The following is a 26,045-nucleotide window of genomic DNA, read 5'->3' on the forward strand; positions in this document are numbered from 1 at the left end:
GTGTTCATCAGGACAGTTTCTAGATGAAACCCCAAAGGAACAAAGAAGAAATCTTTTTTTTTTTTTTTCGGAAAAGACTGGGAACATTTCAAGGAAAAAGTTAGAACAAAAACAGATAAAGATTCAAATCTGTTTTGGATTCCTGGGTTTAGAAAACTTAAAGAACACAGTGAGAAGAATTCATTACTGTTGATGCAATTTTCATTTTTTAAATTTTATAATGAAAATGACATGGAGGAAACAGACTCACCAGTGTGTGTGTGTGTGTGTGTGTGTGCGTGTGTGTGTGTGGGGAACAACTTGTCATTCTAAGCTCCCTCTTTGAGTGCAGAGATTTCATGTATATTCTGAAAATGTTTACTTTTATTTTATTTCTACACACAAAAAAATCTAACAACCTTAGTTTTACTGCATCAATGAGGAATGAAGATTATTTGGAGTGAAAAATGTGAGGTAATGCTCTGATTTCTCCCTAATCAATAAATAATGACATGACTGACTCCTTTAGCAGTTCTTTTGTCACCTGGGTCTCAAAGTGCTCATGGATTGATTCAAGAAAACATCCAAGAAAATGATAAAACAACTCAGTAAAATACATTTATTGACAAAAAAAAAAAAAAAAAAAGTTGTCTTAATGCGTCCTTTTAATTTTACACACAAAAATATCAAAATACTTTACAGGGCATTTCATCTGAATAATGTCAAATTTGATTTGCTCAATTCTCTCAAACAGATACACTGTACAATGACAACGTGCTTGTCCTTTTTAAAATTCAGTGCTCATTTCGCTTCTTTTTCCAGGGAACAATGCATTTAAAATGATGCATAGTTATTACTTGGTATTTAGCAACACATTTGAGAGACGTCACTGCATTTCATGCAATTCATATCCCGATAGTGAACTTCGCCGTCCGTCCGACTCATTCGGAGCGTCAACGCTGCGATACAGAAACAGATCCACAGTACGACATTCAGAACAGGGAAAGTTCAAAGCTTAAAGGAACGGATGTGTCTTTACACAAACATATTAAAGTATACAACTCGTATTCAAACTAAATTTAAAAAAAGGTACTAAAAAGGATTTACAGGCGGGCCCAAAGCGCCCCAGTGCAACATGGGAAAGAAACCACTTCAGAAATGCTTCGTGCCTCTTCAGCCAATCGGATCACAATCTGGAGGTTACACCTCAGATTCTCAAGGTCAAACCTCTGACCCTGAAGGTCAAACCTCAGATTTTCAAGGTCAAAATTCAGACTCTGAACGTCAAACCCGTCTCTGAAGGTCAAACCTCAGACTCTGAAGGTCAAACCTCAGATTTTCAAGGTCAAACTTCAGACTCTGAAGGTCAAACCTCAGATTTTCAAGGTCATACCTCAGACTCTCAAGGTCAAACCTCAGATTTATAAGGTCAAAATTCAGACTCTGAACGTCAAACCTGTCTCTGAAGGTCAAACCTCAGACTCTGAAGGTCAAACCTCAGATTTTCAAGGTCATACCTCAGACTCTCAAGGTCAAACCTCAGATTTTCAAGGTCAAAATTCAGACTCTGAACGTCAAACCCGTCTCTGAAGGTCAAACTTCAGACTCTGAAGGTCAAACCTCAGATTTTCAAGGTCAAACTTCAAACTCTGAAGGTCAAACCTCTCTCTGAAGGTCAAACCTCAGATTTTTAAGGTCAAACTTCAGACTCTGAAGGTCAAACCTCAGATTTTCAAGGTCAAACTTCAGACTCTGAAGGTCAAACCTCAGATTTTCAAGGTCAAACTTCAGACTCTGAAGGTCAAACCTCTCTCTGAAGGTCAAACCTCAGATTTTTAAGGTCAAACTTCAGACTCTGAAGGTCAAACCTCAGATTTTCAAAGTCAAACCTCAGATTCTGAAGGTCATACCTCAGACCCTGAAGGTCAAAGCTCTGACTCTCATGGTCAAACCTTAGACTGAAGGTCAGGCATCAAACTCTGAAGGTCATCCCTCAGAGCCTGAAGGTCAAACTACCGACCTTGGAGGTCAAACCTCAGATGCTCAAGGTCAAAGCTCAGACTCTGCAGGTCAGACCTGCGACCCTGAAACTCAGACCTCTGACCCAGAGTCTCATGGGCTCATGTCTTCATCAACATTTTGGACATTCTCCTTTCGTCTTTGCTACAGTTTAAATCAGCGAGCTGCTCTCGGTTCCTTTCTGGCGTCTACATGAGCTGCCGACAGGACAAGCTGCTCATGCAGGTCCAGCAGTACGACCCAAACAGCTCCTCAGTGAACAGTGCCGTCGGGAAACAGGACAGGTAAATGAGAGACACACACACACACTTCAGCTTCTGCTGTGGGCTGGAGGAGACGGACTGGACTCCTTCAGGTTTTGGTTTTGGTGACACCACGTCACCGGGGTTGCTCAACACTCTATTTCTCTGTTTCCCAATAGCTTCTGAGTTTTCTGGAAATATCTGGGAGTCTTGGAAGTTCTGGAGATGCCAACAGGACAGTCATATTAGGATTTGAATCTGCTGTGATTGTCTACTCATAAAGAAACACGCTGCTTTACCCAGAACCGCAGCGATCGTTTCCAAGTACATTCAGGATCTGACCAATCAGGAGTCAAGGAAGAAACACAACAAACTGGTCCCGATGCTGGCAGAAGAGTGTGTATGTGTGTCTGAAAACGTGGGTGAAAACAGCAGAACGGCAGCCGGGTGCCTTCAGACAACAGCTGTCAATCGGCGGCGTTCGTTCGGACAGAAGAGGAGAAACAGAGGTTTGGAAGACAGGCACTGGTTCAGAGAGGAGCTTCTGTTCGGCGTTCGGACGCCGGCAGCACGCCGGGTATCACATGTTTTGGGAGGATCGTGAGCAGGAGAGTAAATATGTGAGAAGTGAGAGGAGAAAACGAAGCTCCGCGCACCCGGGTGGAGGAGATGGACGCGCTGGCTGCCGCCTCTGGATTCAGTCTCTGGTTTTCTACAAGTCCTCGTTTTCACTTCTCTGTAGCACCAACAACAAAAGAACATTGAATCCCAACACAAAAAGTACAATAGGAAAAAATGGTCGGACACTTCAGTTACCACTATGACGCTTATTCACACGATTCAACGGTTGAAATCATCAGTCAGCTATCAAAAAGGTAGAAACGGGCCTTCAGAGGGGAGAAATCCCTCCAGCTTCCCGAGATAAAAAAACCTACGAAAGAAAGAGGAGCAGAGAGTCCGAGCCTCTGGAAATCTAGCATCATTAAGGCATCATCTATCCAGTATTGCTAAAAGAACGACCAGTTGGTTGACATGAAGGAAAATCAACGCATGAAAGTAACAGAATCAACAGAGTGCAAAATACTGAGAGAAATGAAACACCTAGCGAGTGTCCACAGGAGGGGACTGATGGCTAAATCTGCTCTGCTAGCTACCGAGACGCAAAGTGCACACTTTGTTTAGGATAAACAATGAATTTCTTACATTTTCCAAATGTTTGGTTTTGTCTGTTTAATCTCGAGAGCAACTGGAAGGATATAAAAGTCTTTAGAGGAAACTCTGACGGTGGCTTGGAGTGAAATCTGATGCTAACATGCTAATGACGACGCTAGGCGCACGACAACGAGAGTTTTGTACCATTTTGTTTCTACATTTACACAAGTTTATACCTGAGGGCCCGTGTCCACACGCTTCACTTCCAGGTGACGGAACAATCCTATGACTGGCAGATTATAGAGCATCTTCCTCCTCTAACATCCAGATTATAGAGCATCTTCCTCCTCTAACATCCAGATTATAGAGCATCTTCCTCACTCTTATGTCCAGATTATAGAGCATCTTCCTCACTCTTACGTCCAGATTATAGAGCATCTTCCTCACTCTTATGTCCAGATTATAGAGCATCTTCCTCACTCTTACGTCCAGATTATAGAGCATCTTCCTCACTCTTATGTCCAGATTATAGAGCATCTTCCTCCTCTAACATCCAGATTATAGAGCATCTTCCTCCTCTAACATCCAGATTATAGAGCATCTTCCTCACTCTTATGTCCAGATTATAGAGCATCTTCCTCACTCTTACGTCCAGATTATAGAGCATCTTCCTCACTCTTATGTCCAGATTATAGAGCATCTTCCTCCTCTAACATCCAGATTATAGAGCATCTTCCTCCTCTAACATCCAGATTATAGAGCATCTTCCTCCTCTAACATCCAGATTATAGAGCATCTTCCTCCTCTGACATCCAGATTATAGAGCATCTTCCTCCTCTAACATCCAGATTATAGAGCATCTTCCTCCTCTAACATCCAGATTATAGAGCATCTTCCTCACTCTTACGTCCAGATTATAGAGCATCTTCCTCACTCTTACGTCCAGATTATAGAGCATTTTCCTCCTCTAACATCCAGATTATAAGCATCTTCCTGCTAGCAAGAGCATCTTCCTCCCCTAACATCCAGATTATAGAGCATCTTCCTCCTCTAGCATCTAGATTAAAGAACATTTTCCTCCTCTAACATCCAGATTACAGAGCATCTTCCTCCTCTGACATCCAGATTATAGAGCATCTTCCTCCTCTAACATCCAGATTATAGAGCATCTTCCTCCTCTGACATCCAGATTATAGAGCATCTTCCTCCTCTAACATCCAGATTATAGAGCATCTTCCTCCTCTAACATCCAGATTATAGAGCATCTTCCTCCTCTAACATCCAGATTATAGAGCATCTTCCTCCTCTGACATCCAGATTATAGAGCATCTTCCTCACTCTTACGTCCAGATTATAGAGCATCTTCCTCACTCTTACGTCCAGATTATAGAGCATTTTCCTCCTCTAACATCCAGATTATAAGCATCTTCCTGCTAGCAAGAGCATCTTCCTCCCCTAACATCCAGATTATAGAGCATCTTCCTCCTCTAGCATCTAGATTAAAGAACATTTTCCTCCTCTAACATCCAGATTACAGAGCATCTTCCTCCTCTGACATCCAGATTATAGAGCATCTTCCTCCTCTGACATCCAGATTATAGAGCATCTTCCTCACTCTTACGTCCAGATTATAGAGCATCTTCCTCACTCTTACGTCCAGATTATAGAGCATCTTCCTCACTCTTACGTCCAGATTATAGAGCATCTTCTTCCTCTAACATCCAGATTATAGAGCATCTTCCTGCTAGCATCCAGATTATAGAGCATCTTCCTCACTCTTACGTCCAGATTATAGAGCATCTTCCTCCTCTAACATCCAGATTATAGAGCATTTTCCTCCTCTGTTATCAAGATTATAGAGCATCTTCCTCCTCTAACATCCAGATTATAAGCATATTCCTGCTAGCATCCAGATTATAGAGCATCTTCCTCCTCTAACATCCAGATTATAGAGCATCTTCCTCCTCTAACATCCAGATTATAGAGCATTTTCCTCCTCTGTTATCAAGATTATAGAGCATCTTCCTCCTCTAACATCCAGATTATAAGCATATTCCTGCTAGCATCCAGATTATAGAGCATCTTCCTCCTCTAACATCCAGATTATAGAGCATCTTCCTCCTCTAACATCCAGATTATAGAGCATTTTCCTCCTCTGATATCCAGATTATAGAGCATCTTCCTCCTCTAACACCCAGGGCAGCTCTGTGGGAGGAAAACAGCGTACCTGGAGGAATCCCACGCCTGATGAAGCGTTCATGTTAATCGTGAATGAAACGTGCTGAATATAATGGAGGATGGATTTTTGTCCCGAAGTGTGTGCTGAGGACAGACGTGTGGACACGGACCCTCATAGTGAACCCACCGCTGGAAACGGGCGCGTCCACCACCAGGAAAGGCTGTTGTGGCAAAGCGGAACGTCAACAACGTAGAAAAGGTGGCAGAAAATCTGAGGTAATCACTAGCTTAATGTTGACGTGCCATCGACCACGCTTCAAGAGAAGAGACACGGCGGCGGGAGCGAACACAGAGGGAAGACGGAATATCCAGGAAGACGGTTGAGGTTGCAGAAGTGGCAGAAGTCTGTTTGTGGCGGGGATTCACAGACGGTCAGTGCGTGAGAGGAAGTCAAAGGCGACGCTCCGACCCGGAGTTCAGACCGCAAACCCAAAAGCTCCTGCAGGACCAGCTCGGCCTTCACGAGCAGCCCCGCTGGTCGAGCTAACAAATTAGTGCAATTTAAGAAGAGAGCAGTGTATCCATGCTCTCTGAAAGCTGCCTACACACAACTACAACAAAAAACCCTATGAGAAGAACCTCCGTACGAGAAAACACCAAAACTTCACCTCCACGTCTTAAGTCCTGTTATACATTCAGAAACGGTACGGCGAAGGAGGCGGCGGGACGGCGTTCCGCCGGGGCTCCTCCTCCGGCTCTCCTCAGCCGTTTTTGTCTCCGTTCTTCTCTCCTGCAGCCTGTGGAAACACGGAGATCCGCTCGGTTCTCTGCGGGCCGGATCTGCGACGGCGGCCGCGCCGCGGCGGGACTCACCCCCGGCTTGTGCAGCGGGTTGTCCTGCAGGCCGAACAGGCCGCCTCCCTGAGAGCCCTGCAGCGGCGAGGCGGTGGCCGAGGACAGCAGGCCGGGCGACTGGGCCACCAGCGGCGAGTTGGGGCTGGAGGCCAGAGCTCCGGACAGGGTGAGGCGCTGCAGCTCCCTCTGCCGCTGCTGCTGCAGCATCTGGCACACCACCACCACCTGCTGCTCCTGGGGGGGGGGGGTCAACATGAGGTCAACATGAGGTCAACATGAGGTCAACATGAGGTCAGCATGAGGTCAACAGAGGGGCCGACATAGAGGCATAAAGAGAGACACGGTGAGACGACACCGAGAGAGAGTGAGAAGCTGATATGAAGGGAGACAGATGGAATGAGACAGAGTAAGTGAGACAGAGAGGGAGTGGGCAAGAGAGATTGAGGTGAAAAGAGTGAGACAGAGGGAGTGAGACAGAGAGTGAGATGGAAAGACTGAGTTGGAAAGAGTGAGATGGAGACAGAATAAGACGGAGAGAGTGAGATGCAGATATAAAGAGAGACATGTGGAATGAAACCGAGTGAGACAGAGAGTGAGTTGGAAAGCGTGAGAAAGAGGGAGTGATACATGGAGAGTGAGACAGGGAGTGAGATGGAAAGACTGAGTTGGAAAGAGTGAGATGGAGAGATTGAGCTGGAAAGAGACAGGGAGTGAGATACAGACATAAAGTGAGACATATGGAATGATACAGTGTGAGACAGAGGGAGTGATACATCGACAGTTATGGATAGATTGACTTGGAAAGAGTGAGACAGAGAGTGAGATGCAGATATAAGGAGAGACAGATGGAATGAGACAGACTAAGTGAGACAGAGAGGGAGTGAGCAAGAGAGACTGAGGTGAAAACAGTGAGACGGGGAGTAAGACATGGAGTGAGATGGAGACAGAGTGAGCTGGAAAGAGTGAGACAGGGAGTGAGATGCAGATATAAAGTGAGACAGAGAGTGAGCTGGAAAGAGTCAGATGGAAAGACTGAGTTGGAAAGAGTGAGATGGATGGTGTGAGATGGAGACAGAGAGCGTGAGATGGAGAGATTGAACTGGAGAGAGTGAGATGCAGATTTAAAGTGAGACATGATACAGAGTGAGTGATACATGGAGAGTGAGTGAGACAGGGAGTGAGATAGAGACAGAGTGAGATTACCGGAGTGAAGTTTTGTGAGGAGAGAAACTGTTGAAGCTGCTGCTGCTCCAGGAGAAGCTGCTTCTGCTGCTCTGACAGGAGGGACGACCTGAAACACACACACACACACACACACACACACACACACACACACACACACACACACACACACACACAGAGTCTTTTATGATGTGCTTTATGGATGTTGGAATGATGACATAATGATGACATAATTTTTGGACAGTGTGTGTGTGTGTGTGTGTGTGTGCGTGTGTGTGTGTGTGTGTGTGTGTGTGTGTGTGTGTCCTGCGCTGCGTACGGGCTCATGCTCTTGGGCAGCTGGAACCCCTGCGCCAGCGTCTGGGCGCTGAGAGGCGGCGGCTGCGGCCGGAGCGCCGGCAGCGCGGGCTGAGCGGCGTTCTGCGCCGGGGACTGGATCACGCCGTTCAGGCCGCCCAGCACGCCGTTCAGCTGAGGGCCGCCCCCCAGCGACGCCGCGAGCCCGCCCGCCTGCCCGGCCGCGCCCGGCCCGTCGCCCGGCCCGCGGCTCAGCCCGTTGAGCAGCGGCTGGCCGAAGGAGGCGGGGCTCTGCTGGGGGGGCGGGGTGCTCTGGAAGGACAGGGAGGAGCTGCTGCGGGACGGACTGCCGGAGTGAAGCTCCTGAAACACACAGCGGTCAACACTTCACTGCTGCTCCGCACAACCTCCGCCCGCCGCCACGTCTCCGCCGTCTCACCTCGGACGAGGTAACGAAGGACGTGTCGTTCAGGAAGCAGCTTTTGGACAGAGGACTCTTACTGGAGCTCAGGAGGTCTGTGGACAGAGGCGCGGTTAGGGTGGAGGACGGGGTGGAGGACGGGGTGGAGGACGGGGGCAGAGACGGGAAGAGCCGGACCTTGGGTGGATGACAGGAAGTTGATGTGGGCGGAGGCGTGCAGCGCGGCGTGCGGCGGGAAGGGCGTGGCCAGCTCGCTGTTGAGCAGCTGCAGACGCTCCTTCTTGGCCGTCAGGCTGAGGATCTGGTCCTGCAGACGCTGGTTCTCCTGCTGGAGCGAGTGGAGCGACTGCAGCATCTCCACGACTATGGAGGGGGGAGGAGGGGGGAGGAGGGGGGAGGAGGGTGGAGGAGGGGGGGAGGAGGGGGGAGGAGGGGGGGAGGAAGAGGGAGGAGGGGGGGAGGAGGACACACTCTGGTCAGCTGATCATCAAAACAACAAGGGCTGAAGCACTTTAAGCTTCTCTGAGATCTGAGAAATGTAGATTTACTGTTGGTATTTTGGTTTTATTGACTTTTTATTTATTGGTACTTTTCTGATGTTTATTATTGATAATATGTTTCTATCAATGTTTACAGGCTGAAATGTTGAAATGTTGTTGTTGAAAAGTTGTTTTGGCATCTAGCAGAGAGCACAGAGGAGGAAACCTGTGATGAAACTGAAACTTTGGTCAGCAGCACCACAGCTGAGCTGAAGCCTTCGCTGCGTTTCTGCAGCTGAAATGTTTCTTGGTAGTTTTACTTCCTGGTTGAAGGTGTCTCTACTCTTCCTCTCGGCTGATTGGCTGCGCCGTTCAGTCCGACCCCCGCCGGGACCGGGAAGCCTCCGTCACTCACTGTTCACGCCCATCTCGCCGTTGCCGTGCTTCTCCAGCAGGAGCTCGATGTGGGAGCTGGCCGGGGGGACGTTCTCGGGCCGGGCCCGGACCCCGGCCCCGGGGCCCAGCCAGTCCCGCTGGTCGAACAGCAGGGGCAGGCAGCTCATGGGAGACCTGCAGGGCCAGACACGGGTCAGCACAACACGTCTCTGTCAGGTCATCTGGGGCTGTCTGAGGTAATACAAGGTAATCTAAAGTAATCTGGGGTCATCTGGGGTCATCTGAGATCATTTGAGGTCATCTGGGGTAATACAAGGTCATCTGGGGCGATCTGGGGCTATCTGAGGTAATCTAAGGTAATCTAAAGTAATCTGGGGTCATCTGGAACCATCGGAGGTCATCTGGGGTCATCTGAGATCATTTGAGGTCATCTGGGGTAATCTGGGGCTATCGGGGTAATCTGAGGTCATCTGGGGTCATCTGGGGTAATCTGGGGCTATCGAGGTAATCTGAGGTCATCTGGGGTCATCTGAGGTCATCTGGAACCATCTGAGGTAATCTGGGGTCATCTGAGGTAATACAAGGTAATCTGGGGTAATCTGGGGCTATCTGAGGTCATTTGAGGGAATCTTGGGTGATCTGCAGTAATCTGAGTTCATCTGGGGTAATATGAAGTAATCTGAGGCCATCTGGAGCCATCTGAGGTAATCTGAGGTAATCTGGGGTAATCTGGGGTAATCTTCACTACTTTAGGGTCATCTGATCTAATCTGGGGTAATCTGAGGTCATCTTCGGTAATCTGGAGTCATCTGATCTAATCTGGGGTAATCTGAGGTCATTTTTGGTAATCTGAGGTAATGTTGGGTCATCTGAGATACTTTTGGGTAATCTGGGGGTAATTTGGGTAAAACTGGGTGATTTCAGGTAATACGGGATACATCATTTCAAATAATCTGCAGTCATTTTGTTTAATCTGATGTAATCTGGGGTCATTTCAGGTCATCTGGGGTCATATGATGTAATCTGGGGTAATCTAAATTAATTTCAGGTAATCTGAGGTAATCTGGGGGCCCGGGTAAAAACAGATTGGTCACCATTACTTTCCAATACACTTTAAAAATCAGTTTTTTTCCAAACACAAAGAGTAATTTCAGTTCCTCCTGAACGTCCACAGCTGCAGTCTGACTTCATTCAACACTCATCACTCTCTGACCTCCGTCCAGAATTCAGTGAGCGAGCTGCGGCGCTGGGTCAGTACAGTTCACCGTCCATTCAGTCAATCAGCCAGAACATTATGACCACTGGCTGCTGCAGGTCGGGACGATCAGAGCGGACGAGACTCACTGTGAGGACAGACTCTCTCTGGGCGAGTTCCCCGGACACGGGAAGCGGCAGTCATCCAGCTCCGTCTCTGAGGACACAAAACTCTCATCAGCCGCTGGGAGAGTGAGCCGAGGACCGAGAGCGGGCAGAAAGGGGGCGGAGCTGACCTCTGACCTCGCTCTTCCTCTCACCTGGCAGTGAGGTCTGGCTTTGGCTCAGCAGCGGCGGCAGCGAGGCGGCCGTGGACAGACCGCTGGAGAAGGTCTGCGAGGACGTCAGGCCGTAGGACACCTGCAACACCGCACAGGCCCTGAGACCCTGCTGCACCTCCACACACACACACACAGCTCCACACACACACAGCTCCACACACACTGCACCAGAAAGCCGTCTGCCACGCCTCACCTGTGTGTTCGAGGCGGCGCTGGCCGCAGGAAGCGAGAGCGAGGCGGTGTGGGACGACAGCAGTCCTGAGGAGAGGGCGGTGCTGCACACGCCTCCGCCCAGCGACAGGGCGGTGCTGCACACGCCTCCGCCCAGGGAGAGGGGCTCCTTCAGGCCGGAGTAGATCCCTGCGGGGGGAACAGAGACTGGAGTGACGCCGCGTTCGAGCATCGGGGGGCGCCGTCTTGTCTTCACACAGGTCTGAGAGCTCATCGCCAACAACAACCAATCATGTTGCATTCATCAGATTCAGAGCTGAGACGAGCTGACCTCCTTCTTCCATTCAACACTTTTAATTGTTCTTTGGAAGATGTTTCCTGCCAGTCAGTTTGATTTGAGCTGTTTTGGTGAATTTAACGGTTTAACCTTTCATCTGCTCCCTCCTTCCCCTCCGCTCTCTGGGAACTGGGATTATTTTGGGACGGTGTAATCTGACGATATTACATACAGTATCTGCTGACGGGAGAGCCGGAGGTCTGACAGACTCTCACATGGAAAGTAGGGCAGGAAATGCAGCAGAGACCTTCATGGCACACATAAGAGCCGTATCTGGGACGGGCGGGCCCAGACCTGTTCCCTGAGAGACCCCCTGCTGAGCGTTTCAGCTCTGTCCTGCTTCAGCCCGACTCAAACTGATGCTGTCCTCACCAGGCCAGCCAGGAGCCCGTCTCTGAAGCACAGAGCTGAAACGGAGCTGAACATCCACCCCAGATTGTCACACAGACTAAGAAAACGCCGAGAGGCCGTTTATCAGAATCTTCCGGATCGTATCAGCAGGGCTGTGATGACGAGCTGCAGCGAGCAGCGGAAACACTTCAACACAGAGAGACGCTGACGGAGTTCCTGCACCGTGCACACACAGGAAGTCAGAGGCTAACCACACACACTCACTCACACACACACACACACACACACACACACACACACACACACTCACCAGAGCCGAGCAGCGAGTTGCCGCGACTCGTAGAAAAGCTCCCAGCGGAGGAGGTGGAGGTGGAGGAGGCGGAGGAGGAGGCGGAGGAGGAGGTGGAGGCTGTGGTGGAGGGCGGCAGTGTGGAGGGGAAGGCGGGGTGGGGCATGGGGGAGGGGCTGGGGTACAGAGAGGAGGAGGTGAGTGAGGGAGGTGGAGGAGGAGGCGGGGCTGCCGGGTGGTGGTGGTGGTGGTGGTGGTGGTCCTCCTCCGCCCTCCTGTCGCGGTTCTTGCTGCCCCGCGGGCGGCCCGGCCCGTGGCGGCTCTTCTTGCCGCCGCGGTGCCTCCTCTCGCGGGGCAGCGCGGGGGGCGTGGCCGAGCGCTCGGGCTCCGCCTCCTCCAGGATGGGCGGCGTGCTGAGCTGGGACGGCTTGCAAAGCGACTTGGACGACTTGTAGTCCCCCGGCGCCGAGATCTTGCGGATCTTGCCGCCGCCCAGCCCGGAGGACGACGTGATGCGCATGATGGAGCCGAAGGTGGAGATGGTCACCTTGTTCTCAAACGGGCTGGAGGTGCCCTCCGACCTGTCGTGACCCTGCGACCCCGCCAGCGGCCCGTCGGCGGGCGTCAACGCCGGCGGCTTGTGATATTTACAGTCCTCGTCCTCCTCTTCATCCTCCTCCTCGTCTTTGTCCTCCTTGTCGTCCTCCTCGTCCTCGTCCTGGAGGACCGCCTGCCTCCGGTGGCGCTCCTTGCGCTCCTCGCCGCTGTGGTCGTCACCTCCTCGGTCGTGGTCACGATCCAGGCGGGAAGAGGTGGAGAACTGATGGAAATCCTGGGTGGAGGACAGCGAGCCGCCTGCAGGAGAGGAAGAGACGGTGAGAGGAGGAGGAGGAAGAGGAGGAGGAGGAGGAAGAGGAGGAGGAAGAGGAGGAAGAGGAGGAGGAGGAGGAGGAGGAGGAAGAGGAGGAGGAGGAAGAGGAGGAGGAAGAGGAGGAGGAGGAGGAGGAGGAGGAGGAGGAGGAAGAGGAGGAGGAAGAGGAGGAGGAGGAGGAGGAGGAGGAGGAGGAGGAGGAGGAGGAGGGGGAGGAGGAGGAGGAGGAGGACGAAGAGCAGCCGCCGTCCTCTCTCACCGGTGTTGAAGGGGCTGGACGAGCAGGACGAGGACGAGCAGCTCTTCCCGGTGCTTCCCGTCTTCTTGCTGCGGTGACTGTGACTGTGAGAGCTCAGCTTCTTGGACTTTCCCTCGCCGTCCTTACTGCTGCTGCCGTGGTGGCTGGAGGAGATCTGAGAGCAGAACCGGAGGAGAACACATCCTGAGGTCTGAGAGCAGAACCGGAGGAGAACACATCCTGAGGTCTGAGAGCAGAACCGGAGGAGAACACATCCTGAGCCGGGATCCTGAAAACATTTCATAACCCTCAGCTTTAACTCCTAGCAGTGAGAATCACTGACGCTCCGTCCTGCTCATTCCCCGGCTCAGCACCATGTGACCTCCTGGGGTGGACCAGGAAGAAAACAGGAAGTCCTGTGCTTGAGGCGTGAATAAACTAAGTAACTGATCAGAAGGGATCACAGAGTTACTGATAACAGAACCTCAACAGATTTACAATTCAGAGTCAACAGATTTAGAGTCTCATGAGATTTCCACCACGATCAAAGTACTCCATACACATGTGATTAAAATAATGCTGTTTGGGAGATCTCAGACATGGCTTTCCAGGGATACTCTGCAGGGTTCCAGGGTCCGGGTCGGGCTCAGCCCTGACCCTGACCCTGACCCTGACCCTGACCCTGACCGGTTTTGGTCTGACACTGAGGAACCACGTCGACTCTTCAAACCTTCTCTATGCTGCTGGAGGTGACGGAGGAGCTCAGGCTGTCGGAGGACTTCTTGTGACGCTCTTTTTGCCGGATCTTGTCTTTATGGCTCTGAAAACAGAAGATACAGGATCACAGTGACACCTGGTCCTGAACATCACTCAGCATCTGACCGCCAGCACGGAGCTCTTCTTCAACACTGGTCTCAGGAACAAAGGGAGTCCAGGTCCTCTGATGGAGTGTGTGTGTGTTAGAATGGAAACACACTTCTAGTCTACTGGTCTCTGTTCTTCATGATCTGTCCCATTCATTCATTCACACCAATGCATTCTGAGAGCTACAAACAAGAGTGGCTGAAAATTCAAGTAATGCCCATAATTCATCACTGATCCATCATCCGCCCATCTATTCACTTCTCATCCTCATCATCCATCCATCCATCCATCCATCCATCATCCATCCATCCATCCATCAGGCGTGTCTTGTCTTCTCTTGTCACTTAAGTGTTAAATGTTGATTGTGAGAATTCACTGTTGCTCATCTCCGTCGTCTGGAAACATGAATCGATGTGAGGACGTGTTGAGATGCTGCAGGAGCAGCTTCAGGGTGTCCAGGAAGCCTTTCTGCTGCTGCCCGCAAATAACAGGACAGCATGCAGCACAGCTGGAGCCACAGCTGGAGTCACAGCTGGAGTCACAGCTGGAGTCACAGCTGGAGCCACAGCTGGAGTCAGAGCTGGAGTCAGAGCTGGAGTCAGAGCTGGAGTCACAGCTGGAGCCACAGCTGGAGTCAGAGCTGGAGTCACAGCTGGAGCCACAGCTGGAGTCACAGCTGGAGCCACAGCTGGAGTCACAGCTGGAGCCACAGCTGGAGTCACAGCTGGAGTCACAGCTGGAGTCACAGCTGGAGCCACAGCTGGAGTCAGAGCTGGAGTCAGAGCTGGAGTCACAGCTGGAGCCACAGCTGGAGTCACAGCTGGAGCCACAGCTGGAGTCACAGCTGGAGTCACAGCTGGAGTCACAGCTGGAGCCACAGCTGGAGTCACAGCTGGAGTCACAGCTGGAGTCACAGCTGGAGTCACAGCTGGAGCCACAGCTGGAGTCACAGCTGGAGCCACAGCTGGAGTCACAGCTGGAGCCACAGCTGGAGTCACAGCTGGAGTCACAGCTGGAGCCACAGCTGGAGTCACAGCTGGAGCCACAGCTGGAGCCAAAGCTGGAGTCACAGCTGGAGCCACAGCTGGAGTCACAGCTGGAGCCACAGCTGGAGTCACAGCTGGAGCCACAGCTGGAGCCACAGCTGGAGTCACAGCTGGAGTCACAGCTGGAGTCACAGCTGGAGTCACAGCTGGAGCCACAGCTGGAGTCACAGCTGGAGCCACAGCTGGAGTCACAGCTGGAGCCACAGCTGGAGCCACAGCTGGAGTCACAGCTGGAGTCACAGCTGGAGTCACAGCTGGAGTCACAGCTGGAGTCACAGCTGGAGTCACAGCTGGAGCCACAGCTGGAGTCACAGCTGGAGCCACAGCTGGAGCCACAGCTGGAGCCACAGCTGGAGTCACAGCTGGAGTCACAGCTGGAGTCACAGCTGGAATTATAGCTGGATTTATACCTGGGTTCAATGCTGGAGTCACAGCTGGAGCCACAGCTGGATCCACAGCTGGATCCACAGCTGGAGTCACAGCTGGAGCCACATCTGGATTTATAGCTGGGTTAACAGCTGGATTCACAGCTGGAGTCACAGCTGGAGCCACAGCTGGAGTCACGTCTGGATTTATAGCTGGGTTAACAGCTGGATTCACAGCTGGAGCCACAGCTGGATTCACAGCTGGAGTCACAGCTGGATTAATAGCTGGGTCCCCGCTGGGCTCACAGCTGAGCTGGGCCCTGAAGTTGCTTCCTGCAGCTCTCAAACAGCACCCGGCCGGTGCAGCAGGGATGGGTGCGGCTCCATTTGTTATTAAAATGTGGAGGCGCGAGGCTGGGAGGGCGGTGTGGGCCTGCTGATCCGTACCTTCCTCTGCCGGTGGTGGTGGTGCTGCTTGTCCTGAGAGGGCGAGCTGGAGCGGCCTCTGGAGTGGCTGAAGGAGCTGCTGGAGTTCTCCGTGGAGCGCAACTTCTTCTGCTGCAAACCCAAACAGACAGCGACCGAGCCTGAGATCCAGACCATAATCACCGAGCCCGGCTGGGTCAGCCGGACCAGCTGGACCAGCCTCGGTGTGTTCAAACCCCACAGAGAGAAACTGGAGGTTCAGGGACCAGCTAGTTTAGATTTGCAGGGTCTGGTTTTACCATCTTGTTGTAGTGATGCTTGCAGTAGCCGCAGTATTTCACATTGTCAGCTTCAGGACCTTCTTCTTCACACAGGAGGCCGGCCATCTGAGCACTGCACAGAGGAGACCGCGATTAAACACTTTCACACACACACACACAGACATGAAGACACACACACACACACACCAGGTGACGTGGAAGGCCTGCCTGCAGCCCTGCCTGTTGCAGGTCATGCAGGCGCCGCAGGCCGCCTTGCTCTCCCGGCCGTGGTCCTCACAGATGTAGCACGTCTGGTGGAAAAGCAGAGAAGAGAAAAAACACCAATCAGAGGCCGAAAACCATTTCATGTTAACGACAGTGAGAGCAAACGTACAAACAGACGTTCTCTCCAAGCTTCCATGATCACAGCGGGCTGACCATGGTGGAGATCAGGTTTCAGTCATTTTAAGTAAACAAGAAGCAGCCGAGCAGCAGAAACACTTTAACCTGGCTGGGATGGGAGCACTGTGGAGGCGGGGGGAGGTGGTGAGGCGGGGGGAGGTGGAGAGGTGGGGGGAGGTGGGGGTCTCTGCTCTCTGCCTGGAGGCCAGCAGTCAATCCAACTCGCCACCAGGCGGTGATCTCTTCCCCCGACTGAGACCTGAGGCCAGAACAGGTGAGGCCACCGTAGTCCACCATCGACCGGGGACCCGGCCAAGTCTGGGACCGAGTCCACCTCTGAGCATGGTTCCAGCAGGGTTTTCATAGTGGACAACAGATGCCGAGCAGAGAATGACCAGTGCTGGCCTTTGAGGTGCCGGGACTCTTGGTCTTGTGAGGAGGACCGGTCTGAGGTCTGCTGATGGAGCCAGCCTGTCTGGACTGACGCCGCCGCCTGCTTTCTGAGCGTCGGGCTGTTTTCTCGCTGGTCCCGGTGAAGCCCTGCAGGCCGTGCTTTAGATCCGGAGAGGAGGTGCGATGCCGCTGCTCTAAAGCGGGATCTGATCTTTAGCGGCCGACGCTCGCCCTTTGTGCCGGCGCCGCAGCCTGTCCCAGCGGCGGGCCGGCTGCCCGGCGCCCGGCGGGGGGCCGCAGAGGCCTAGCAACAGGTGTGGGACAAAGGAACAGCAGGCTCTTTACCTTTTCCCTTCAGCACTCTCTGCTTCGCCTTTTCTCTCCCTGCTCCTCTGCTCCACCCCCCCGCCCCCACACATCCTCCCCGGCGCTCCGTTTCCCCGGAGGACGTCGTCCCCCGCGAAGAAAAGCCCCAGACGTTACCGCGGCCCTGAAAGGGGGCTTCTCCAGTTTGCACCGGCCTTTGTGACGGAGCTGAGGAATGCAGGCGGCAGCAAATGTGGATGAAAGGCTGTGACGGGGGAGCGCCGCACGCCGCGCTCTGCAGCAGACGGTAACACGAAACCAGCGCTCTCACACACACACACACACACACACACACACACACACACACACACACACACACACACACACACACACACGGGGCATGTCTGCCATGCTCGCTGCTGCATCAAATATGGATTTCTCGGTCACGTGCTTTGCGTTAAAAGGCCTTTGTGCAGCGCTGGTGGAACAGCGAGTTCCTGAAGGAACCGGAGAGAACCGGCACACAGAGGACCCACAAGGAGGCCGCTACACACAGGAAGTCGTCTGAGGGAAACAAAATACAGAACGTGGATGTCGAGTGTGTGTGTGTGTTTCTGAGCAGTGGTAGTTCAGCTGATCATAACGTCCCGACCCGATCAGATCGATGGCAGTGATCAGCTGATCAGCTGTGGACTCAGGTTCCTCTTCCTGTTCCCTGAATGGACCCGCTGGTTCTCAGAGTTCCAGTCAGAAGCAGAGAAATGCAGCAAGGTGAAGGTCCTGGTCCTGGTCCTGGTTCTGGTCTGCACTCTGATCCCTGATCAGGGATCTGGTCTAAACAGCGGAACCTGGACCTGCAGGTTCTCTGAAGGTTCTGCCTCTTCGGTCCAGTTTAAACATCAGGAGACGTTTTCCTCAGAGAGAAGAACCGAAGTGTGACCTCACAGCCAAGTCCACATGAACACGAGACCTGAGGAGGTCTGAGGAGACCTGAAGAGACCTGAGGAGGTCTGAGGAGAACTGAGGAGGTCTGAGGAGACCTGAAGAGACCTGAGGAGGTTTGAGGAGAACTGAGGAGGTCTGAGGAGACCTGAGGAGAACTGAGGAGGTCTGAGGAGACCTGAGGAGGTCTGAGGAGGTCTGAGGAGACCTGAAGAGACCTGAGGAGGTCTGAGGAGACCTGAGGAGAACTGAGGAGGTCTGAGGAGACCTGAAGAGACCTGAGGAGGTCTGAGGAGAACTGAGGAGAACTGAGGACACGGAAGGAGGTCTGAGGTCTGAAGTGTTTCTTACCCCTGCTGACCTGTGGGGGCAGTATTGAGCGTTATAAGTCATGTGACCACAGAGCACGAAGAATTATCTCCCAGACCAGACTCTAGATTCAAAGTGAGACACAGACACTGAGCTCAGCAGTTTGAACCCTGCTGTTCTGTCGAGGTGAGCTGCTGATGAGACCGGACCGGACAGAGTGTGAGACTCACGGAGCCCCGAGAGGCCCTGCAGCGGAGTGGGTACCTTGATGTATCTCTCATGCGGGACGTACTGCAGGATGATGGGCTCCATGGTGAGGACGTTGGCGAACTGCACCTCGGGGATGTAGAGCGCACACACCACATGAGCCCAGCCTGGCAGAGGGGAGCGGGGTCAGCGTCAGGGTCAAGGCTTCAGCACGGGCCAGCAGGGACAGGGTCCGACTCACCTCCACTGTCTGTCCTCTTGAGGGCGCCGTCTTTATGGGGACAGAGTTCACATCTCTGAGGAGGAGAGCAGAGCCGCTGTTAACTGAACGGACAAGTAAGAAAACTGACAGAACTCTCAATGTGAAAGACACAGCTGCAGCTGAAGCACAAACAAGAGGTATAATACCCATAATACCGTGGTGTTTATTTCAGCCTGCTCTGTGAACACAGCTAGACGATGAATCTACTTCCAGTGTGAAGGAACTGAGGATTCAAAAACCCTCAAATGACATCAATCAGTACAAGAAACATCTGCTGTGACCTGGATGTCAGAGGAGGAAGATGCTCTATAATCTGATGTTAGAGGAGGAAGATGCTCTATAATCTGGATGTCAGAGGAGGAAGATGCTCTATAATCTGATGTTAGAGGAGGAAGACGCTCTATAATCTGATGTTAGAGGAGGAAGATGCTCTATAATCTGGATGTCAGAGGAGGAAGATGCTCTATAATCTGGATGTCAGAGGAGGAAGATGCTCTATAATCTGATGTTAGAGGAGGAAGATGCTCTATAATCTGGATGTCAGAGGAGGAAGATGCTCTATAATCTGATGTTAGAGGAGGAAGACGCTCTATAATCTGATGTTAGAGGAGGAAGATGCTCTATAATCTGGATGTCAGAGGAGGAAGATGCTCTATAATCTGGATGTCAGAGGAGGAAGATGCTCTATAATCTGATGTTAGAGGAGGAAGACGCTCTATAATCTGATGTCAGAGGAGGAAGATGCTCTATAATCTGGATGTCAGAGGAGGAAGATGCTCTATAATCTGATGTTAGAGGAGGAAGATGCTCTATAATCTGGATGTCAGAGGAGGAAGATGCTCTATAATCTGATGTTAGAGGAGGAAGACGCTCTATAATCTGATGTTAGAGGAGGAAGATGCTCTATAATCTGGATGTCAGAGGAGGAAGATGCTCTATAATCTGGATGTCAGAGGAGGAAGACGCTCTATAATCTGATGTTAGAGGAGGAAGACGCTCTATAATCTGATGTTAGAGGAGGAAGATGCTCTATAATCTGGATGTCAGAGGAGGAAGATGCTCTATAATCTGGATGTCAGAGGAGGAAGATGCTCTATAATCTGATGTTAGAGGAGGAAGATGCTCTATAATCTGATGTTAGAGGAGGAAGATGCTCTATAATCTGATGTTAGAGGAGGAAGATGCTCTATAATCTGATGTTAGAGGAGGAAGATGCTCTATAATCTGGATGCTAGAGGAGGAAGATGCTCTATAATCTGGATGCTAGAGGAGGAAGATGCTCTATAATCTGATGTTAGAGGAGGAAGATGCTCTATAATCTGATGTTAGAGGAGGAAGATGCTCTGTAATCTAATGTTAGAGGAGGAAGATCTTAAACAGCTGGTCGGAGGCACCTTGTTTTTGTTTGACTGGTCTGTGTCAGCGGAGTCCTGTTGCTCAGAACAGGTGGATGGATTATGTCACGGTGTGTGTGTGTGTGTGTGTGTGTGTGTGTGTGTGTGTGTGTGTGTTCTTGTATTTCTATCCTTGTCGGGGCCAAATGTCCCCACAAGGATAGCAAAACGTGGAACGACGTGCCTTGTGGGACCTTTTTCCGGTCCTAAGTAGGAGAAACAGTGTTTTCTTGACCATGTTGTTGTTACTGAAAAAAGTAAAAGTGCAAAAACATTTCTTTAGGGTTAGGCTTTGTTGTGGTGTGGGTTAGGGTTAGGGTAAGGGTCAGGGTTAGGGGCTGGACATGAATGGGAGTCAATGGACGGTCCCCACAAGGATAGAAATACAAGACTGTGTGTGTGTGTGTGTGTGTGTGTGTGTGTGTTGGCTGACTCACCACTCGCGCCGCTCGCTCCTGTGACTCACACTTCCGACAGAACCACGGGCCGGTGGGCACCTGGACGATACCGTAGCATGCTGGGACACACACACACACACACACACACACACACACACACACACACACACACACACACACACACACACACACAAACACACACACACTTCATTAACACTCACACTTTATTACAACCTTATTCAACAGGGGTGTGTCCACAATGCAGACTTAGCAGAGCCAGAGCCGGTCTGGACCTCAGAGGGGGGCGGAGCCCTGCAGGGGGGCGGAGGGGAGAACCTCCCATCTCACTTCTTTTCATTTGTTTTCGAGAAGAAACATAAATCAGCCAAAAGTCGGAGTAACTGAGGTGAATTTAATGGAGTGACGATGGACTGGACCTGGACTGAACACTCGGTCCGCTAAAAGGACGACAGAGTCGTCTTTAACTCAGGGAACCGACGCAGGTGGAAGGAGCGCTTTGATGCTGCTTCAGCGTCTGATGCTCACACACCACTTCTTCAGTGGAAAAACGTGATTTCCTCTCCCGGCCTGCTCGTCTGACGCCTCTCCTTCCTGTTCCTCGCTCTGCAGCGCTCAGGCTTCACATTGTTTGATTTTCCTGTCTCACGTCAACCGACCCGAAGGCGGATCCTCTCCTCACTTTGCTTCTGACGCATTTGGACTTCGGCTGGGAGGGGAGACCTTCTGCAGCGCTCGCTCAGCGGTCCGGCTTCTAAATGCGAGGCGTCGTGATCGGCTGACCTCCGGCTGAGCGGCTGGACTCTGTCATGCCGTTTTAAAGGCTGAATAATATCCAAACTCCTCTTTCTGATGGTTTCCTAGCAGTGACCTGCCTCCTCACGGCTTGGAAATGTTAGGAAAATGTTCATTAAAAAATATGTCACACTGATCGATATCCTTAATTATCAATCATTACACCCGCAGCGTCCGGTCCGGGACCGGTCCAGGTTAAACCCCACAGAGTCCTCGGACCGGGACCGGTCCAGGTTAAACCCTACCGCTCCTCAGACCGGGACCGGTCCAGGTTAAACCCTACAGAGTCCTCGGACCGGGACCGGTCCAGGTTAAACCCCACAGAGTCCTCGGACCGGGACCGGTCCAGGTTAAACCCTACCGCTCCTCGGACCGGGACCGGTCCAGGTTAACCCCTACCGCTCCTCGGACCGGGACCGGTCCAGGTTAACCCCTACCGCTCCTCGGACCGGGACCGGTCCAGGTTAAACCCTACCGCTCCTCGGACCGGGACCGGTCCAGGTTAACCCCTACCGCTCCTCGGACCGGGACCGGTCCAGGTTAAACCCTACCGCTCCTCGGACCGGGACCGGTCCAGGTTAAACCCTACCGCTCCTCGGACCGGGACCGGTCCAGGTTAAACCCTACAGAGTCCTCGGACCGGGACCGGTCCAGGTTAACCCCCACAGAGTCCTCGGACCGGGACCGGTCCAGGTTAAACCCTACAGAGTCCTCAGACCGGGACCGGTCCAGGTTAAACCCTACAGAGTCCTCGGACCGGGACCGGTCCAGGTTAAACCCTACAGCTCCTCGGACCGGGATTGATGTGGTTCAGAGCCAAACAGGGTCAGGCTGGACTGCTGGAACTCTGTTCAGGACAGTTCCCTCCTCCTGTCCCCACTGAGACACATGCTCTGTGTTGTGGTTTGAGGGGGCGGGGCTTGCTGACGCAGCGTGCTGGGTCTGCGCTTGTGATTGGCTGGGAGGAGGTAATGAGTAGCACTGAGCTCCGTGATAGGCTGTCAAGAAGGAGGAAGCAGCAGTGCTCTTCTGTCCCTCCCTGTCACCGTCTGTCCATCATGTTACTGAATCATGTCCAGCCCTCACTCCTCTCCTGGAAACACAGTCTCTGTCAGTGGGCGTGGCCAGACACAGCTCATTAGCATTTAAAGGCACAGAGCCAGAAGCCGCCAGTTCTCAGTGGAACTCGCCACAGGGACCTTCAGACTGAAGTTCAGCAGATCGCTCTAGAAGGACCTCAGGACTGGCTGAAGTTCTGGACCGAGTGGATCTGAAACCACTGACAAACTGGGGAGCTTCAAGGCCGTCCTTCTTCAACAACAGTAAACTCACACAAGCAGTTTCACACAAACTGGGTCATTTTCAGAAGCCATGCTGCTGTAGGTTTAGAATGGAGACTGTTAGTTTTTAAGTGCTGAATTGTTTTTTTTCTTGAGTTTGTGCTTCCTGCTCCATTCAGGTACGTCTCTTTCTTTAGTTTCTATTCTCTGCAGAGCTGGAAAGTCCAGTTAGATGGCTCCTACCAGAAAACTGAAACAATTCTTTCTGAAGTGAGGCAGCGATAGAATAGAACAGAATAGAACAGAATAGAATAGAATAGAATAAAATAGAATAGAATAGAATAGAATAGAATAGAATAGAATAGAACAGAATAGAATAGAATAGAATAGAATAGAATAGTCTTTATTGCCAAGTACAGTTGGCCATACATGGAACTGATGGGGTTTAAAGAAGCTCAGGCAGCCAATTAAGGCGCTCTGTCTTTGTTTTGTTTTTTTTCCAGCGGTGGTTCCTTATTCAATGTTCTGAGATTTTCGACTTCTTCCTGAGTCCAGTGACAGTCACTCAGAAAGCTAAATGTGATTCTTCACTGCTGAAGCTGTCCAGTCACCTTCTCTTTTCACCCTCAAAACCAAATCTGTGTTTCAGCTCCAGCGTCCCAGAGACAGTCCAGCTCTCTAAAGTCCCACTGCCACAGGTCCAGACTGCTGGGACGCTTTTTATTCTATGGACTTTTAATTTTTACACCACAGTTACTTGGCAGTAACTGGTGATAACTGTCCTGGAGCTGAAAGCATCAGATGTCCATCTGTTGTCATGAGTCTGAAGCATGTTGACAGAAATGTTCCCCGAGGAGAAAAGTTTTCCTAAATGCTGCTGTTTAGCTTTAGACTGATGAGGATCCTCATCCAGGGACAATCCATCCTTCAGTGAGACCAAACCTCCTATTTTGCCTGTAGTCTAATGATCTGAGCGGGGTTCCGGGAGGAATCGGACCCGGACCCAGCAGAGCCCGGAGCTCCGGACCCAGCAGAGCCCGGAGCCGCTGACAGGAGGATCACCTGCAGCTCCGCAGCAACAAAGCGGCTGGACGGGAACGGAGCCCGGGAGCCCGGGAGCCCGGGAACACACGGTGTCCGAACGAACCGGCGCCGCCTGTCCGGGAGCGCGCCTCATGCACGCCCGGCTCGGATCGGCCCGGCCCCCCGGCTCGGCTCGGCTCGGCTCGGCTCGGATCGGCCCTGCGTGCTTAATCATGTGTGCCGAGAAGGGAAACAACAAACAGCACGCCTCCCAGCCTCACCCCTCCCACACGCATCAACACACACGCACCAGCGCGCACGTAGACAGCGGGCAGCGGCTCCGGAGCGGCTCCGGCTCCGGCAGCGGCCGGCCGGCCGGCCCTCCGCCGCGCCGCCGCGCCGCGCCGCCGGGCAGGACGCCCCCACCCCCGCCCCCACCCCGCCCCCCGCCGCGGCGCTCACCTTGGTGGACGGCCACGCTGCAGCCGTGTCCGTCGCAGTACACCAGCGGGTTCTCCGCCCAGCCCCGCTCGTCGGAACACACGCAGCAACCTCCGACCATTTCCCGCATGCTGCTCCCATAAGAAGAATCAGATCCCCCCCCCCGGCAGACGGACCCCGTCCAGGCCCGTCAAGCGGTCGTCCCGCAGCGCCGCGCCGCGCCGCGCATAGTCGTGGGCCGCGTGCGTGTCGCGGGTTTTGGCGCAGCGGCGAGGTGAAATCTGTGCGTGGGGCTTGCGGTGCTGCTGCTGCTGCTGCTGCGTTTTCCGTGATGTCCTCCCCGTCCCCATAGAGCCGATGCAGTGCGCATGCTCAGAGCGGCTCCTCTGGGTCGGAGCACAAGTCTCAGCAGAGACACGGCGCTGCTGCCTCTCCGCTTATTTCCCGCTTTTTCGCCGCATTTTCTCTCAGTTACACAGGAAAAAAACACCACTTGACCGTGGCGCTGCACACGCACGGCCGCGCACGTCCGCCTTTTAGTGCCGCTGTGCTTGAGGAGGAGGAAAACATGTGGATGAATGGGAGTGAAACCGCTGGCTGCGCCCCCTGCAGGAGGCGGCGGGCGCTGCAGGCAGGTTTCAGCCTGTTTCACCAGCCGGAGACTGAGAGGAGGAAGAGAGGAGGAAGAGGAGGAAGAGCAACATCTGACACATCCTGACACGATCCGGGCTTCAAACGGGCCGGCGCGATCACGGAGGAATAAAGGAACGGAGATCAGGACACGTGACGCATCCTCGTCACGTGACGCCTTCCCAAAATAGCCTTTCCCAAAATTACCAGGTGGCCTGAAGACACAGAGATGGGATTATTTCATGGGAACAGCTCAGGACACAGTTTAACGCTCTTATGGTCTTCATTTTATTGATAATTTCATTTATTTTGTTGGTATTTCATTAATATTTTGTCTGTGGAAACTCCTGTTAAAAGAAAGCACAATAAAACACTATATTAACGAAGCCATATACCTACATTATTGTGATATTTCATTCACAGATTCTTCCATTAGTTTATTATTTTTACATATTTCATGATTTGTATCAAATGTCCTGTGGCTAAAATTGTAATTCTTTTTAATTTAAAATGCAAAAGAAATCAGTGCATTTCATTATAGCAATGATAATATGTGTTAATGTTGGTCAAAATACCTGAGAAATGGACAAAAATATTTTAATCACGAATAGCTAATTTAACTAATTTTACAGCTACCTGGTTTATTTATCTTTTGACAACAAAGCAATGATATTTATTTTCTCCAAAACATTGTTTTAACATACTGTTCTTAAAAATACTAAAATGCTTGATAACATTTAACTATTCTACGTTTTTAACATTATACGTCGATTTGTTCAACTATTAAATAATTTGTTCATTAGATTGTTTTTCTATTCACTCATTCACCTTCAAATATCATTTAATAAACTTTTTTGTCACTGTGCACATTATCTGTTGTGTGTTTCCTCCGTGTCTCACTGTGCCTCTGTTTTCAGGGTCCTTGACTTCCAACCTGTGTCGATTGTTGTTCCCTGCTGTGTTTCACCTGAGTGTTCAGTTGTTGTTCCCCGCTGTGTTTCACCTGAGTGTTCAGTCGTTCCCTGCTGTGTTTCATCTGAGTGTTCAGTTGTTCCCTGCTGTGTTTCACCTGAGTGTTCAGTTGTTCCCTGCTGTGTTTCACCTGAGTGTTCAGTTGTTGTTCCCCGCTGTGTTTCACCTGAGTGTTCAGTCGTTCCCTGCTGTGTTTCATCTGAGTGTTTAGTTGTTCCCTGCTGTGTTTCACCTGAGTGTTCAGTTGTTGTTCCCCGCTGTGTTTCACCTGAGTGTTCAGTCGTTCCCTGCTGTGTTTCATCTGAGTGTTCAGTTGTTCC

General features: G+C 51.7%; 1 protein-coding gene and 1 long non-coding RNA gene across 5 annotated transcripts; both read right to left on the reverse strand.

The window, feature by feature from the left end:
• Positions 1–789: 789 nt before the first annotated feature.
• On the reverse strand, positions 790–3,805 carry LOC115390095 (uncharacterized). 3 transcript variants are annotated; one of them, XR_003931643.1, is made up of 3 exons: positions 1,890–3,805; positions 1,579–1,786; positions 790–1,475 (listed from the first exon to the last, which is right to left on the reverse strand). It is a non-coding gene; the product is annotated as an uncharacterized LOC115390095 (long non-coding RNA). The 3 variants fall into 3 exon arrangements; XR_003931644.1 differs by having other exon boundaries at positions 790–1,454; positions 1,518–1,786; XR_003931642.1 differs by having other exon boundaries at positions 790–1,786.
• A 1,701-nt stretch (positions 3,806–5,506) lies between these two features.
• On the reverse strand, positions 5,507–24,507 carry LOC115390092 (protein AF-17). 2 transcript variants are annotated; one of them, XM_030093780.1, is made up of 20 exons: positions 24,145–24,507; positions 20,606–20,685; positions 18,754–18,808; positions 18,570–18,679; positions 16,161–16,264; positions 15,993–16,086; positions 15,715–15,825; positions 13,723–13,812; positions 13,014–13,167; positions 11,905–12,738; positions 10,929–11,095; positions 10,715–10,814; positions 10,545–10,611; positions 9,220–9,374; positions 8,503–8,688; positions 8,344–8,420; positions 7,927–8,267; positions 7,629–7,716; positions 6,444–6,659; positions 5,507–6,367 (listed from the first exon to the last, which is right to left on the reverse strand). In XM_030093780.1, exons 1-20 carry the CDS (start codon positions 24,251–24,253, stop codon positions 6,332–6,334), a joined length of 3,174 nt encoding a protein of 1,057 aa, XP_029949640.1. In that variant the 5' UTR covers positions 24,254–24,507; the 3' UTR covers positions 5,507–6,331. The 2 variants fall into 2 exon arrangements, with proteins under 2 accessions (XP_029949640.1, XP_029949639.1); XM_030093779.1 differs by having other exon boundaries at positions 10,691–10,814.
• Between the last annotated feature and the right edge of the window lie 1,538 nt (positions 24,508–26,045).

The sequence above is a fragment of the Salarias fasciatus genome, chromosome 6, assembly GCF_902148845.1.
Source record: "Salarias fasciatus chromosome 6, fSalaFa1.1, whole genome shotgun sequence".
NCBI classification, from domain to species: Eukaryota; Metazoa; Chordata; class Actinopteri; order Blenniiformes; family Blenniidae; genus Salarias; species Salarias fasciatus.